This window comes from Acartia tonsa, chromosome 5, assembly GCF_053477335.1.
Source record: "Acartia tonsa isolate MP-2025a chromosome 5, ASM5347733v1, whole genome shotgun sequence".
In the NCBI taxonomy this organism is placed as follows: domain Eukaryota; kingdom Metazoa; phylum Arthropoda; class Copepoda; order Calanoida; family Acartiidae; genus Acartia; species Acartia tonsa.
In genome coordinates this window covers 25,030,993-25,047,926 of record NC_137264.1, presented here as the reverse complement: position 1 = coordinate 25,047,926, position 16,934 = coordinate 25,030,993, and the positions used below count along the sequence as shown (strand labels likewise).

Genomic DNA, 16,934 nt, shown 5'->3' with positions numbered 1-16,934 from the left:
TATGTGCGTATATTTTCTTTGTAAAGAGAAACAGTATAGAGACTGATATATATTATCTTTTAACTGTCAGACGGACAAACGAACGGACTAAGAAAAGCTGCGCTACAAAAAATGAATCCTATTCATTGATTTCTCTCCCCCATCCTTTACCTGTCTTCTTCATTATTGTCAAACAATGAAAACCTTTCATGTCACACAAAAGATTTAAAGAATGCAAGTCAGCGGTCAACCTGTCTTAGATTAAAAGTATGAATGAGGTACTGAAAAGGGAGTGGGGAAAGGTACCAAAGAGTGAGTGAGTGGTGCAAGACACTAAAAAAAGAGGAGGACTTTGAAAACGACAATAAGGAAGTCAGAAGTGCAAATTTGGGGAAATGTAATTTTTAAAGGAATTCTTAATGAGAGAGGGGAGGAGATTAAAATTGGGCAAGGTGTCAAATAAAGGGTTTTACCAATTAAGATATTTTCATAATTATTATCCTCCAAAATTTATGATTGATTTCAATAATTTATCTTTTTTTTTATTAATTTTTAATAGTAGTTTATGATGATTATAATTAAAACAGATTTAGTTTGATGTTTAGGCGTGAAAAGCTTCTATAAAATATGTTAATGTCTGTATAATTTTATATTTAATGGTATATTAATAAAAAAACTTAATAAAGTTCCTAATCATTTGTAACAAATTTGAAATCAATATATGCTTGTAAAATATAAAGATAAGTATAACATCGTTCAACAAGTTCCAAAGCTAAAAGTCAATATGTTAAAATGGTAACACTTACAGAATTGCTACAATTGATAAATAAATAAATAACCCATTTTTTCCATAAATCCTCTTGAATCTTAGGGACGATTCAAACATGCCTACATTATCGATTGGAGAGCAAAGATATGCTACGCTACTAAATAAGTAAAGTATTACAATTTATTTAAAATATTGTTAATGAAAAGTGAAGCGAATATGATACTTTTACAAAAAAAATACCTTAAAATATCAAAATTAAAGGATTAATTTTCAATTTTGGAAGGAAGAAATATTAAATTTGTCTATTCAGGAATAAGGTTTGGTCAATAGCAATTGATTTGTCTAATTTTGACTGTATATAAAAAAGGTACCCAAAGTTTTTAAACTCGTTCCCTTTTAGAACCATTTAAGAGATATTGATTGTAAAATCTTCATTGTTTAAACTTTTCACCCCCCATTATTTTTGAATGAAAATAAAAGTATGTTGTAACTTTGTTGTAACATTGCTATTTATATATTGCAATTCTCCTAAAACAGAAAATGTGGTTGTTATTGCTGCACAATTTATGGTTACATTAATTTTGTTTAATATAATTGCAGTGCTTATTTAATATTAATTTCTACAAATTAATTTTCGTTTTTTTAAATCTTAAAATTGCCTCCATAATCCTTAAACACACACACATTCACCTACACACACACATACACAAACACATACACAAACACACACACATACACAAACACACACCTACACACACACACACCTACAAACAGGCACACATAAAGAACGCATACCTTTGGTAAAATATTCTTCCACATGTATGAAGAATAAGGTCTAAATAAAGTCCATGCTTTTAGTCAAAATAATATCAATTCAACAATAGAATATCCGTCAATTTTACACCTAAAATGTACTGCTATAGTATACATCAATAATACTTTTAGAACCGAACATAGGGGACCTAAAATTCTTTGGATATCTGAAACCAAAATTGTATGTGTGTTCGTCTTGGTGTGCATATAGGGTGATTTCATACACATAATAGCAATTGAATTAGTTTTATTTTGTTTCATCGTATAATAAATCCTCTATTTTGTCTTTTTCCCATAAGTGAGAAGAATAATCATTATCATTTTTTACTTTTTCTTTTAAAATCTAAAATAAGAAATTGGGTTATTAAATTCCCCTCTCTCCTCCTCAAGTGCCCCTAGAGGCCTCTAGGGGCGTAGCCGCTAGTAAAAAGAAAATGTATTATATTCCTACCTTTACATATTAATGTCCAATATTTCGCTATTATTGTTATCCACAATAAATTTAGCTCTAATGTGCTGACACCTAAATCTCACATTTTCTGGTGATATTTGATCGGTCAATTTTTAGTAGATAAGCTATTCTATGAGTATGTGTGTATGTATGTATATTTAAATAGCAATCATAGTCAAATAATGAATATTTAGATTAATGAAAAAATTACCTAGTTTCTTTTTTTTTGTGTTTTACAAAAAACCTCTTTACCCCATTTCAGTCATCCAAACTTTATAAGGAAAAATTATCTTTCTAGCCCCTAAGGCCAAATAACCAAACAGGGCCTTATTCTACTGGGTACTCTAACTGCAAGGATGTTCGTTTCTTCACTTAACCTAACCTAGAAAAGAATCTAAATAAACGCGATTTTGATTGTGTGTAATATAAATCCTGCTCTCCCTACAATTTTGACTTGTTTGTTTACAAAGTTTCGCTGCTATTATACCCAATCGTTCTTGTCTCCTGTCTCTCCACAAATATTGTATGTTCAGTGGCCCGTGAAATAGTTAAATCAGGGATTAAGGGAAAAGCCAACTCGCAGCATTAGCGTAAATAATAGCGTGCCTGCCTGCTGTCGGAAAGTTGGGTTCTAGTCTGGTCCACAAAGATAAGCGTCATAATAAAGAAGTAAAGAATGGTACATAGTACTGTTATGTCTGGCACGTGACACTTATAGTTTAAGTAGTGAGAATGCCTTGGTCCATAAACATGCAGAACTCATTGTCATGTACTGTTAGGACTTCCAGACGAAGGTAATGTAATCAAAGGGTTTGTTGTCTGTTGGATTTAACCTAATATTCTTTGGTGTTTTTGAAATTTTGTGATTTTTACTAGCTTAAAATCCCCAATGAAGTATTCTTATAGTGAAAGGTTAGAGCCATGCTTACATAATATTCCTGTCAATTTACTAGTACGGGCGAGAAGGCTGTTCATGACACTGTAATGACGGGTCCAACAAAGCATCACCCAAGGACAACCAACCCTTTGATTTCACGACCTTTGTCTGAATGTCCTGATTATGTTGTGATTGGTGACAACTTCCAGACATAGCAGCAGTAGGTACCATTTATATCCTTAAAAGGACAGGCTTTTTTCTTCAAAAAATTAACTTTATTTAATTTACATAGTTCTACATCCATGAGCAATATACGGAGATTTAAGGCAAAAAAAGCTTTTTCCTAATTAAAAAATATTTAAATTTTAGAGGTCACCCCCGCCCCACACCCCATAAACTTGCCGAAAAATGCGGCGCGGGAATGAAAATTACTGATTACTGGTGTGTGGTCTTATCCTCAACCCCCCCCCCCCCAAACCCCATCCCACACCACATATCAAAATTGTAAAATTGTTATAATTTTTGTCTCAAAGTATCGATGTTTGTGTATAATTTAATTAGCAAGGCCACAACAATCATGGACATGATCCTGTCAAACATAAGAAATATTGGAGGGGACATTGTAATGAAAATTTTACAGGTAACCAAAGTTTTAAAATACCTTCTCTTTTTATTACTGAAAAACTTTGAGAACTTTTATCAATCCTGTTGGTTGATTTAATCTAGCAATGTTTAATTTTTTAAACATTTTTTTAAATCAGCTGATGGGGTAATTTTATTATTCATGATTGGGGATTATTAAGATCCATGGAAATTTTACCCTTTTGTCTCAATTTTAATAAGTTGATAAAGATTTCAAAACAGCACTAAATATTAAAAAAATATCTAAAACCATTTAAAATTGTTTTTAAGACAATTTTAATAACAATTCTGAAATGAAAATTAATACTTTAATAATGTATTGTCTTATGTTATATACATAGTAGATCTCGTAAATGGCTGGATAATTAAAAAAAAAGTTTCTATTAGTCAAATCCTATTTTTTTAACGGTGTCGTGTAGTTTATGACAATGGCGTTTTTACGATGGGGTTTCTGAGAGATCCCAGGTTCTACGAAGTACCACAAAATTTCACCCTTTTTACCGGAAAAGTGGTAAAGCTGGTCAAGCTGGTAAAATTTACCAGTTTCGTGGTAAATTTTACCAGCAAAAATTTTAGCCAAGAAATTAGTAAAATTTTACCATTTTTTTTGTAAAATTTGACGAAACAAAAAACCCCGTTTTTTGTGTTTTAAATTAATTACAGCTCTTTATAATCAATTGTAGTACTTTAAAATAATGATTTCTATATAATGAAGCCTAAATTTAAATTTTTTTTTTTTTTAAATTTTACCACATTTGGAAGTTTTACCAAAAATGTGGTCAATTTTACAACTTTATTTTTCAGGTTAAGTCCGAATTTTCGGACTTAGACAAAAAAACGCAATTTGGTCAATTTTTACCAAAAAGTTGGTCAAATTTGACAAGGTATTTTTTTAGGCTAAGTCCAGATTTTTGGACTCTGACAAAAAAAATGAACTTGGTAAAATTTGACCAACTTTTTGGTAAAAATTGACAAGGTAAATTTTTAGGCTAAGTCCAGATTTTTGGACTTTGACAAAAAAAAACACTTGGTAAAATTTGACCAACTTTTTGGTAAAAATTTTTACTTTTTATTGAATTTTTTCGCATAAAGCTATATTAAATTTAATATTTACTTATTAGAGCTAGCTTCATACGAATTAAAATTAAAAGAAAAAAAATCCAGGTGTGTGTGTACGCAGATGTGCCGTGTGCATTTGAATTTATCGATTTTTCATCTTTAATATAAATATAAGCTTTCGTATATTCCCCTGAATGTTTCTAAAAGAAAGACAGAGATTTCGAATTATAGAGTAATTTCGCTACAAAACTTATATTTTTAAGTTTTGAAATTTATGGCACCTCTGTGCGCGCATGCGCACTATTGATAAACTTATGATTATTTGAATATAGAGTGCCAAAAATAATTATTAGTTTTGATTCAATTTAATCAAATATTTTGAATCAAGAAGTAAATTACTACTCAATTTTCTCTAAATATTTAAATTTGTAGAATTTACAATTTGTTTGGAAGATTTTTTTTAAGCAAGATGTTTAAAAATGTGGCAAAATTGTGGAACAACAATGTTTCATGATTTCTATATTTATGTTGTCTTTGCCAACCGGAAATACCACCGAGATGGGTTTTTAAAAGATGAATGCCACATTTTTTCGGCGTTTTTTAGACATTGATTGTTTGAACGTTGACGATAGAATTTCAAACAGAGTATATAACATAAAAATACTGAATTTTAAATTATTTTTTTAGCAATTTTTCTAATGTCTAACACAGCTCTAAAAAGATGCATTAATTAATATGCAGCAAAAATGGATTGAAGATAATCTTTTTTTTTCTATGAAGGCCGTACCATCAAAAGCGAAATAATTAAATAAATCATTGTATACTCTTTTAGATTTCGCGAATGTCGCGCTTGTTATTCATAGCGTAAAAAATGTCGAAAAAACGCGGCATTATCTTTTAAGAACCCGGCCGGAAATAGATTCATATATATATGGTTAACAACTATATATATTTAAATATTTTTTTTAATATTGAATGCACTATATTTTTTTTATATTCTATCGAATATATTTTATATGTCATTACAAAACTATATTACATTCAATATTAACATTAAAAAAAAATAACATCAATTTAAACTTTCGTAACCCTGTAATTGGTTATTGGCTTCAGTAGTTCAGTTCTATATAAACCACGGTCCACGCTTGAGCTAGCATCACCAGCATGGCTCTGCCTAGGCTTATAATTAGAAAGGCCAGGGTATTATTATTGGTTGAAAAGTTTGTACATTATTATTACAGGTATTGTGTCTTTAAAGGGACTGTGAACGTAAATTTTTCTCATCTTAATATCAAATCTTAACATTATCTCATTCATAATATCTCACAGATAGAGCAAAACGCGCTTTTGTTTGCTTAAAAAACGGCTTTTTCCGACGATTTTTATAAGGTACAGGGAAAGGAAGAAATTTTCCGTATTATATAAAATGTCCATTAAATTGATTTTTTCTCCCATTATAGCTAAAATTAAACTTTTTCACATAGTTCTAGATTTTTCCTAACAGTTAAGCTGACTTTTAACATAATCCTTGCTTTAAACCAATGTATAGTTACTTAGAAATTGATAAAATAAGCAATATTTTTTATTGAAAACCAAATACAATAACAAAGCCAGAAACAGGTTTTTTATTATTATCTAATTAACTTTAGATGGCCCATCTCTTGCCCACCTTTAATTACAAATTTGTAAATAATAAAGACGCAATATTTTTTTATAAACAGTCTGATAAAAGTGTAAACTAATTCTCCAAAGTGGGTTATTTATTGTCCAACACAATAAAAAAGGATATTATTATTTTAAATAACCTATGAGATTCAACCCTTTGTAGACAGTGAGGTATTTTTTTTGTCAATAATACGAATTTAAAATATGTCTTTATTACCTAACTACTGCGTTATAAAAAAACTAATTGGCAATTTTATAGCATAAAATAAATCCTTAACAGTAAGTAAATTGTTTCAACTATATATGACAAGTTAAATATCCCTACAAACATTATAAGAATCAAAAACGTTCAGATTTTCCCTGTTTTTTCCTTTTTCCCTCTCAAAATACCATAAAATCAAGGCATTATTCCTGGATATTTTTGTTAATAGGACGTTTTTGGTTGATCAGTGTAGTGAAATGTGCTTAGTAAATGTTAAGATTTGATAATCAGATGAGAAATTTTTACGTTCACACTCCCTTTAATGGCTTTTCACATGTCTTATTTTATAAAGTAGGAAGGCTTTTTTTTGTCTGAAGCTTAAGATCTCGGAATTTCACCTTGCATAGAGCATTTGTAAAATGTACTGGGGTGCCCTTTCTTTACTGTTTAGTTTTAATAAGAATTAAAAAAAAAACAATATTGGGGTTACTTTTCCTAGGAGTGAGAATATATATATATAGTTATAAACATTCCCTGATCTTATGAGAAGCTAATTGAATAGGAGAACCATACAGATCGATCCAGCGGTTTGTAAGCTCAGCATTGTTAATTTTTAAAACATGCATTTTTAAACTCTCTTTACAAACTAGAATGGAAGAAAATAAAACCAAACAAATCAAATACATATAAGACCGATCTTTATTTATCCATCTTTCTTTATTACTTTAAATATATAATATTTATTTCCATATTTTTATTCTGTTCTTTACTTAGGAATGATAACTTTTGGGTATAGTCCTTTCCATGACATCGCTCCATATGGGGCGATGATTTTAATTGATCGCCTCTTATGACAAGGGGCGATGTATTGGCTCCTTGAAAGGAGCGATTTAATAGCCCCTTATAACAAGAGGCGATGTTATGACTCCTTGAAAGGAGCGATTTGATAGCCCCTTGCCCTAAGAGGCGATTAAATGATCCTTTATCGCTCCATAATCGCTCCTTCTAAAGAGGTAATGATATGTCCTCTTATCCCAAGGGGCTATTTAATAAAATATCGCCTCTTCATGGCCCCTTCACGATTTTATATATATATCTGAGTTCCTTGATGGCCCCTACATCGCTCCTTCATCTCTCCTTCTTGAAATTTATATTACATTGTACTTACTTTGATGGCCCCTACATCGCTCCTCCATCGCCCCTTCATCGCTCCTACATCGCTCCTTCATCTCTCCATCTTGAAATTTATACTACATTGTACTTTGATGGCCCCTACATCGCTCCTCCATCGCCCCTTCATCGCTCCTACATCGCTCCTTCATCTCTCCTTCTTGAAATTTTTATTACATGGTACTTTGATGGCCCCTACATCGCTCTTCCATCGCTCCTCCATCGCCCCTTCATCGCTCCTACATCGCTCCTTCATCTCTCCTTCTTGAAATTTACATTACATTGTACTTTGATGGCCCCTACATCGCTCCTCCATCGCCCCTTCATCGCTCCTCCATCGCCCCTACATCGCTCCTTCATCTCTCCTTCTTGAAATTTACATTACATTGTACTTTGATGGCCCCTACATCGCTCCTCCATCGCCCCTTCATCGCTCCTCCATCGCCCCTACATCGCTCCTCCATCGCCCCGTACATCGCTCCTTCATCCCCCCTTCATCGCTCCTACATCGCTCCTTCATCTCTCCTTCTTGAAATTTATATTACATTGTACTTTGATGGCCCCTACATCGCTCCTCCATCGCCCCTTCATCGCTCCTACATCGCCCCTACATCGCTCCTTCATCTCTCCTTCTTGAAATTTATATTACATTGTACTTTGATGACCCCTACATCGCTCCTCCATCGCCCCTACATCGCTCCTACATCGCCCCTACATCGCTCCTTCATCTCTCCTTCTTGAAATTTATATTACATTGTACTTACTTTGATGGCCCCTACATCGCTCCTCCATCGCCCCTTCATCGCTCCTACATCGCCCCTACATCGCTCCTCCATCGCCCCTTCATCGCTCCTACATCGCCCCTACATCGCTCCTCCATCGCCCCTTCATCGCTCCTACATCGCCCCTACATCGCTCCTTCATCTCTCCTTCTTGAAATTTATATTACATTGTACTTTGATGGCCCCTACATCGCTCCTCCATCGCCCCTTCATCGCTCCTACATCGCCCCTACATCGCTCCTTCATCTCTCCTTCTTGAAATTTATATTACATTGTACTTTGATGGCCCCTACATCGCTCCTCCATCGCCCCTTCATCGCTCCTCCATCGCCCCTACATCGCTCCTTCATCTCTCCTTCTTGAAATTTATATTACATTGTACTTTGATGACCCCTACATCGCTCCTCCATCGCCCCTACATCGCTCCTACATCGCTCCTCCATCGCCCCTTCATCGCTCCTTCTCCAAATTTATATTACATTGTACTTTGATGACCCCTACATCGCTCCTCCATCGCCCCTTCATCGCTCCTACATCGCCCCTACATCGCTCCTCCATCGCCCCTTCATCGCTCCTACATCGCCCCTACATCGCTCCTCCATCGCCCCTTCATCGCTCCTACATCGCCCCTACATCGCTCCTTCATCTCTCCTTCTTGAAATTTATATTACATTGTACTTTGATGGCCCCTACATCGCTCCTCCATCGCCCCTTCATCGCTCCTACATCGCCCCTACATCGCTCCTTCATCTCTCCTTCTTGAAATTTATATTACATTGTACTTTGATGGCCCCTACATCGCTCCTCCATCGCCCCTTCATCGCTCCTCCATCGCCCCTACATCGCTCCTTCATCTCTCCTTCTTGAAATTTATATTACATTGTACTTTGATGACCCCTACATCGCTCCTCCATCGCCCCTACATCCCCTACATCGCTCCTCCATCACCCCTTCATTGCTCCTCCATCGCCCCTTCATCGCTCCTACATCGCCCCTTCATCGCTCCTACATCGCCCCTTCATCACTCCTTCATCTCTCCTTCTTATAATTTATATTACATTGTACTTACTTTGATGGCCCCTACATCGCTCCTCCATCGCCCCTACATCGCTCCTTCATCTCTCCTTCTTGAAATTTATATTACATTGTACTTACTTTGATGGCCCCTACATCGCTCCTCCATCGCCCCTACATCGCTCCTACATCGCCCCTACATCGCTCCTCCATCGCCCCTACATCGCTCCTACATCGCCCCTACATCACCCCTACATCGCTCCTTCATCTCTCCTTCTTGAAATTTATATTACATTGTACATCGCTCCTCCATCGCCCCTTCATCGCTCCTACATCGCCCCTACATCGCTCCTTCATCTCTCCTTCTTGAAATTTATATTACATTGTACTTACTTTGATGGCCCCTACATCGCTCCTCCATCGCCCCTTCATCGCTCCTACATCGCCCCTACATCGCATATAAATATATTAAAAATATATTAAGTTTTTATTTTGTTTTCTTCTTAGTTACCATCTATGTATTGCAATGTATTGCAAATTTAAGGAAGGAGGGATGTAGGGGCGATGGAGGAGTGATGTAGGGGATATCAAGTTGCAATGTAATATAAATTTGGAGAAGGAGCAATGGAGTGGCGATGAAGGGGCGAAGTAGGGGCCATCAAAGTGCAATGTAATACTAATTTGGAGAAGGAGCGATGTAGGGGCCATCAAAGTACAAAGTAATATAAATTTGGAAAAGGATCGATGTAGGAGCCATCAAAGTAGAATGTAATATAAATTTGGAAAAGGAGCGATGTATGGGCCAGCAAAGTAAGTACAATGTAATATAAATTTCAAGAAGGAGAGATTTAGGGGCGATGAAGGAGCGATGTAGGGGCCATCAAAGTACAATGTAATATAAATTTCAAGAAGGAGAGATGAAGGAAAAATGTAGGGGCGATGAAGGAGCGATGAAGGGGCGATGGAGGAGCGATGTAGGGGCCATCAAAGTACAATGTAATATAAATTTCAAGAAGGAGAGATGAAGGAGCGATGTAGGGGCGATGGAGGAGCGATGTAGGGGCCATCAAAGTATGTACAATGTAATATAAATTTCAAGAAGGAGAGATGAAGGAGCGATGGAGGAGCGATGTAGGGGCCATCAAAGTACAATGTAATATAAATTTCAAGAAGGAGAGATGAAGGAGCGATGTAGGAGCGATGTAGGGGCGATGGAGGAGCGATGTAGGGGCCATCAAAGTAAGTACAATGTAATATAAATTTCAAGAAGGAGAGATGAAGGAGCGATGGAGGAGCGATGTAGGGGCCATCAAAGTAAGTACAATGTAATATAAATTTCAAGAAGGAGAGATGAAGGAGCGATGTAGGGGCGATGTAGGAGCGATATAGGAGCGATGTAGGGGCGATGGAGGAGCGATGTAAGGGGATGGAGGAGCGATGTAGGGGCCATGGAGGAGCGATGTAGGGGCGATGGAGGAGCGATGTAGGGGCGATGGAGGAGCGATGAAGGGGCGATGGAGGAGCGATGTAAGGGCCATCAAAGTAAGTACAATGTAATATAAATTTCAAGAAGGAGAGATGAAGGAGCGATGTAGGGGCCATGGAGGAGCGATGTAGGGGCGATGGAGGAGCGATGTAGGGGCCATCAAAGTACAATGTAATATAAATATCAAGAAGGAGAGATGAAGGAGCGATGTAAGGGGATGGAGGAGCGATGTAGGGGCCATGGAGGAGCGATGTAGGGGCGATGGAGGAGCGATGTAGGGGCGATGGAGGAGCGATGCAGGGGCGATGGAGGAGCGATGTAAGGGCCATCAAAGTAAGTACAATGTAATATAAATTTCAAGAAGGAGAGATGAAGGAGCGATGTAGGGGCCATGGAGGAGCGATGTAGGGGCGATGGAGGAGCGATGTAGGGGCCATCAAAGTACAATGTAATATAAATATCAAGAAGGAGAGATGAAGGAGCGATGTAGGGGCGATGTAGGAGCGATGAAGGGGCGATGGAGGAGCGATGTAGGGGCCATCAAAGTACAATGTAATATAAATTTCAAGAAGGAGAGATGAAGGAGCGATGTAGGGGCGATGTAGGAGCGATGAAGGGGCCATGGAGGAGCAATGTAGGGGCCATCAAAGTACAATGTAATATAAATTTCAAGAAGGAGAGATGAAGGAGCGATGTAGGGGCGATGGAGGAGCGATGAAGGGGCGATGGAGGAGCGATGTAGGGGCCATCAAAGTACAATGTAATATAAATTTCAAGAAGGAGAGATGAAGGAGCGATGTAGGGGCGATGTATGAGCGATGTAGGGGCGATGGAGGAGCGATGTAGGGGCCATCAAAGTACAATGTAATATAAAATTCAAGAATTAGAGATGAAGGAGCGATGTAGGGGCGATGTAGGGGCGATGTAGGGGCCATCAAAGTACAATTTAATATAAATTTCAAGAAGGAGAGATGAAGGAGCGATGTAGGGGCGATGAAGGAGTGATGAAGGGGCACTGGAGGTAAAGGACTATGGAGGGGCGATGGAGAGGCTATGAAGGAGCCATCATGGGGCTATAGTATAGCCTCTTATCATAAGAGGCGATATTAACGCCCCTTCAAAGGAGCTATTAAGAGGCCATGAAGGAGCTATAGCATAGCCTCTTATCATAAGAGGCGATATGAACGCTCCTTAAAAGGGGCTATCACATCGCTCCATATGATAAGAGGCTATGCTATAGCTCCTTGAAGGAGCTATAGAAAATCATCGCCCCATATGGAGCGATGTCATGGAAAGGACTATACCCTAACTTTTTAACCTAACCAAAATATTCAGGGTCTGCTGTATTCCGGGCTATTCCTGTACCACCTGGCGTCGTATGAGAGCGGCGGCGAGGCGCTGGTGTCCTGCGGCATGTTGGAGTCACTCCTTAAGGTCATACAGTTGGCCAGCAGTGAATTGGAACACATTACTTTTGTTACTAGGTATGTTTTTCATGGTTTGATATACAAGTATTACACTGAAAGCTAGGTAAAAAAACAAGGTTGACATCATCCATAATGTATATCATAGAAATAAAGAAAAATACGCACAATTTATAAAAATAAGTTTCTTTGTCTTTTAAAGCATGACCGACGGACGTAGTAAATTATATACTGGTTTCTCGCCGTCTGTCTTGAAAAGGATCGCATGTTAAAGATTGCATCACAGACGTATAAAGCGGACAAACAAAGCGTATTATAATAAAGTAGATTCTTTATAATAAGAAATATATTCAAAAGTTTAGAAAAATTTGTTTTTCATTCTTTTTCCAGCGTGGCTTCGAAACAAATTAAAATCGATTAGAAACGGTTCTCAGCCATAATGATAAAACATGTATACTGACCATTTTCCAAATAAAAATCATAATACAAGTACCAGTTTTGGTAGCCTAAGCCTTAAGCCTCTCAGGGCTAACAAAACTGGCTTTAATTATATGATTTTTATTTGAATATCCACAGAAAGCTATCTATAATACGATGGAATAAAAAATATTATTTAGGGCTGTAAGAGTGATAGATCTAATCACAAACCTGGACATGGCAAGTTTTTCAGACCCACGCGTGACTAACAACCTTCATCAACAGGCGGGAGTTAGAGGTGGACCACTGTGGGAAGCATCAACCCTTCCAGATCCAGGTATAACTTATTCCAGTATGGCTTCGAAACCGTAATATCTGGAGGATTAGAACTGGTTTTCAGTATAAGACTTTTCAGTAATTGAGAAAAAATCTTAGTGGGGGGACGGTATGATCAGGAATAAAACAATTAATTTAGACTTTTCATGGGTATGCTTCATGTCATCAAAAATTTAAAGATTTATATGTTTGGTACAATACCCCTAAGCGGCATAATAGTTGTGCCCTTATATTTTCAATTTTGAAATAGATGGTTTTAGTACATAAACAACAATCTTGTAGGTTGGAACTAAAGAGGAACGACTAACCAAAGTTATTGAGGAGGCAGAAACTATTCATGACGTAGCGGCCATAGCCGCTCAGGAGGAGCTGGCGGCGGCTCAGGATGCGGATGCTGTTGATCCCATTGCTGGTCCTAGTGGCTCAGGTTCTAGCTCTAGGCTAGCTTCTCATCTTATTCAACAGGTATGCATTGTTTATTTATACAGGGATCTTAAGGGATAAGACAATGGACGATAAGTTTTTTAAGTTGCAAGCCAACGAATGAGAGATGTGTTGATTAAACCTTCAAGACCAGTAAAACTTACAGTCCAGTGTAACTTCCTTTCCTGGCATTTATAGAAGTTGAATAAGAAATGATAAAATATTATAAAGATATGCGAAAATGTAAAAAAGAGATAGGATATATGAAGAAATATTGATTTTAATCTTATATTGTATAACACAAACTTTGCTTAAATAAAAATAAAATCCTATAACGTAGCCCTATACTATTGAAAATAGTTAAATATAACAAAACATATTATTAATATCAATCTATCTGATTATTTAGGACGTACCCAAGCCTGGTTTGACCTGCCTACCCCAGCGGGCTGCCTTGCTAAAATCTATGCTCAACTTCTTAAAGAAGGCTATTCAGGAATGGGTTATTAAATGATTTAAGACGAAGTAAAATATTTTAAAGTTTAAAAAAAGATTGTACTAAAATAATTTACGTTTCTGTAGACACAACGGGAAACATGGTTCTTATGGGATAGGACAAAAGACGAAGTATTGAAATTAAATCAAGATTTACCTAATAAAAATTAGGTACTCAAAGTTTTTGAGTTGACGAATAAGTAAACTTGTTTCTGAAACTTTGGATACCATTATGATATTTACACCATTTTACCCTCCCTGCCTGGGGTTTAGGTCTAAATTTATCTAATATTAGTACTTGTTTGGGACAGGGATCTAAAGGGACAAGACAATGGCGGATAAATTGATGTACATCAGCAATGATGATACACAAAATTACCCCTTCTGTGGAGTATAATTAGTTGTTGAAAGCTTTAGACACTTAACTTGATTAATCAACCATTCAAAATTCAATAAAAGTCCCTAGAGTTGTTAAAGCAACAAAGAAGAAAATAAAGCTTTGGGGACTAGTGTAATAAACAGTCCACTTCCTTCCTTCATTTAATCCTCCATAACTTAGGACCCCGCGTTCAGCGACTCCATACGCCACGTGAAGGAGGGAAGTTTGCCCAACAGTTTGAAGCATATAATCAGTAATGCCGAGTACTATGGCCCCAGCCTGTTCTTGTTAGCCACGGATGTTGTTACTGCTTATGTTTTCCAGGTAAGCTTTCCCTTTATTTTTTCTCGTTCTGCGTTTTCAAAGATGTTTAGTTAGATAAGTTTGCTGATTTTTTTGCCACGTGTCAAGATGCCTGTAGGAAATGAATGAGGGGGGAGAGGGGGAGTCGAACCTACACACTTTTATTTTTGCTTTCAAAAGAAAAAATTTAGGTGTGAGAGTAAGGGGGGGGGGGGAAGTTCTGACACATTTGCGTAAACAGCGAGTATAGGCTTTATCTTTAGGATGGACGGACAGACAGACAGACATCGTTCTACTTTGTATTATAGATTAGATATTTAGTAGGGAGGGATGGGACATTGGGCTGTAAATTACACTAGCCCCCAAAGTTTTCAAATAACATTTTCTTATTCTTTGGCCTAACAACCTTGGGTACTTTTATTGATTTTTTATTGGTTGGTTCATTAAGTTGAGTGTCCTAACATTTCAATCACTTATTGTAATCTACAGAAGGGGTAACGATGTGTATCATCATTAGAGATGAACATCAATTTATCAGCCATTGTCTTATCCCTTTATATCCCTGTAATTATCTAATTAACTAATGAGCAATTTTATTCCAGGTTGAATATCAGTGATACGAGGGAATGGGGCCGGTGCCCAGCAAATCCAGGAGGTTGCGCAACAGTTTTCGGCCAGAGCAGTAGAATCAAGAACACTTGTGTGTTTGGCGGCGCACCCAAGGGTCCTCAGCTGCGAGACATTGAGAACGGCTGCTGATTATTAGAATTATTATTTTATGTTCAAGTTAAATAAATATAAAAATACAACAAAAAATTTTATAATTTTTTCTATTTTTAAAAGCGAAGCTTCTCTATAATTAGGGTCAGTCGTTTTTTACCACTTTCTCACGATTTTTACCACCCGATTTTACCACAATTTTTGGTTTATTTTTACCCGATTTCCGGTAAAATTTTACCAATTTAGGGCAAAAATATTACCAGGTGTTGAACAGTTTTACCACTTTTTCGGTAAAATCTTACAGAAATTTGCGGTAAGATTTTACCAAAAAAGTGGTAAAAATTGGTCAAAATCTGGTATAAATTTGCGTCCTAAAATGGTAATATTTTACCGGAAATCTGGTAAAATTTGACCGAAAATTGTGGTAAAAAAAGCTGGTAAAAACCGTGAGAAAATACCACAAAAAGTGTTTTTACCACGGTTACGGTAAAATTTTACCACCTTTTAAAACGTAAAGGCTGGTAAAATTTTACCGTAAAAGTGGTAAAAACTAGGTTTTTTTATGGTATTAATTAAGTCCTGGGATACCTTTTTGATATTTTAATGGGAGGTAAATCAACCTTCTAAAAGTTAATGGATTATGAAATTATAGGCTTCTATCCTAAGGGGAGTGGGAGGTTTCAGTGGTACAAAAATAGATTTGAGTGAATGTACCTTTGTTTTTTTTGTATCAAAAACAACTATGTAAATTTTGGAAGGATTCTAATACATTTTCAACTATCATGCTAGGGGCGAAGCCACTAGTTATCTATATCTTAAAAGAGAGAATAAGCAAGGAAATAAAGATTTAAAGAGAATGAAAAGGTGATATTTTGATTAGTAAATAACACTGCAACTTTAAAACTATGACATAAACTTGCTCAAAGCAAAAAAACTAATTTTCCTGTGTTTATGTTATATAGGATGTTGTAAGATTTGGAAAATGCCTCAACATGATTTTATTAGAAATACAAGCTGTAAGTACCTAAATTAAAGAGTGGCTGCGCCGTTGATATTGGTATAAAATTTCCTGTTGCATTAGGATTTTAATGTTTGTCCGTTATGATCTCGTTAACCATTGAACTGATTAGGGTCTCCATTTCATGGAGGCTTAAAATAGGTCTTGGCATAGTTTCAGACAAATTCATTTTTATTAAGAATCAAGTTTCAGTTTTTATGGTTACCATTATTAAATTTTTCAGCTTTAACGTTGAGAAAAAAATGCAAAAAATATATCTCCATATAATTTAAATTCCATTGTTTTGAGTGTTTTGTTAGGTCCATCTTTGTAAGTTTTTTTACGTACATTGCTTATTAAGGTTATTTTTTTTATCATTTTCTTGATTGGCAAATATTACAGCATGCTATATTTAAAAAAAGCGTTTTCCCTCGTGCCTATAGACAACAGAACTTTCCCTTGATTTTAAAATTAATTTAAAAAAAGTGGTACCCCACCCAAAATAACCTGATATTTTCTACGAAAAAAATA

The 16,934-nt window shown here is 36.2% G+C and overlaps 2 protein-coding genes across 2 annotated transcripts; both read left to right on the top strand.

The window, feature by feature from the left end:
* Window positions 1–3,973: 3,973 nt before the first annotated feature.
* On the top strand, window positions 3,974–14,011 carry LOC145320068 (uncharacterized). Its single transcript, XM_080162508.1, has 5 exons — window positions 3,974–4,042; window positions 12,245–12,393; window positions 12,951–13,087; window positions 13,369–13,551; window positions 13,919–14,011. Exons 1-4 carry the CDS (start codon window positions 3,974–3,976, stop codon window positions 13,377–13,379), a joined length of 366 nt encoding a protein of 121 aa, XP_080018634.1. The 3' UTR covers window positions 13,380–13,551; window positions 13,919–14,011.
* A 571-nt stretch (window positions 14,012–14,582) lies between these two features.
* On the top strand, window positions 14,583–15,581 carry LOC145319120 (uncharacterized). Its single transcript, XM_080160981.1, has 2 exons — window positions 14,583–14,707; window positions 15,289–15,581. Exons 1-2 carry the CDS (start codon window positions 14,682–14,684, stop codon window positions 15,443–15,445), a joined length of 183 nt encoding a protein of 60 aa, XP_080017107.1. The 5' UTR covers window positions 14,583–14,681; the 3' UTR covers window positions 15,446–15,581.
* Window positions 15,582–16,934: the final 1,353 nt, after the last annotated feature.

What these genes read in the sequence shown, in the direction of transcription:
- LOC145320068 (XM_080162508.1), top strand. Translation starts at nt 3,974, where the DNA reads ATGGGGTTTCTGAGAGATCCCAGGTTCTACGAAGTACCACAAAATTTC. An exon ending in CCCTTTTTACCGGAAAAGTG is followed by an intron (nt 4,043 to 12,244) that starts GTAAAGCTGGTC and finishes CAAAATATTCAG; the next exon opens with GGTCTGCTGTATTCCGGGCT. An exon ending in CACATTACTTTTGTTACTAG is followed by an intron (nt 12,394 to 12,950) that starts GTATGTTTTTCA and finishes AATATTATTTAG; the next exon opens with GGCTGTAAGAGTGATAGATC.
- LOC145319120 (XM_080160981.1), top strand. Translation starts at nt 14,682, where the DNA reads ATGTTGTTACTGCTTATGTTTTCCAG. An exon ending in TTACTGCTTATGTTTTCCAG is followed by an intron (nt 14,708 to 15,288) that starts GTAAGCTTTCCC and finishes ATTTTATTCCAG; the next exon opens with GTTGAATATCAGTGATACGA.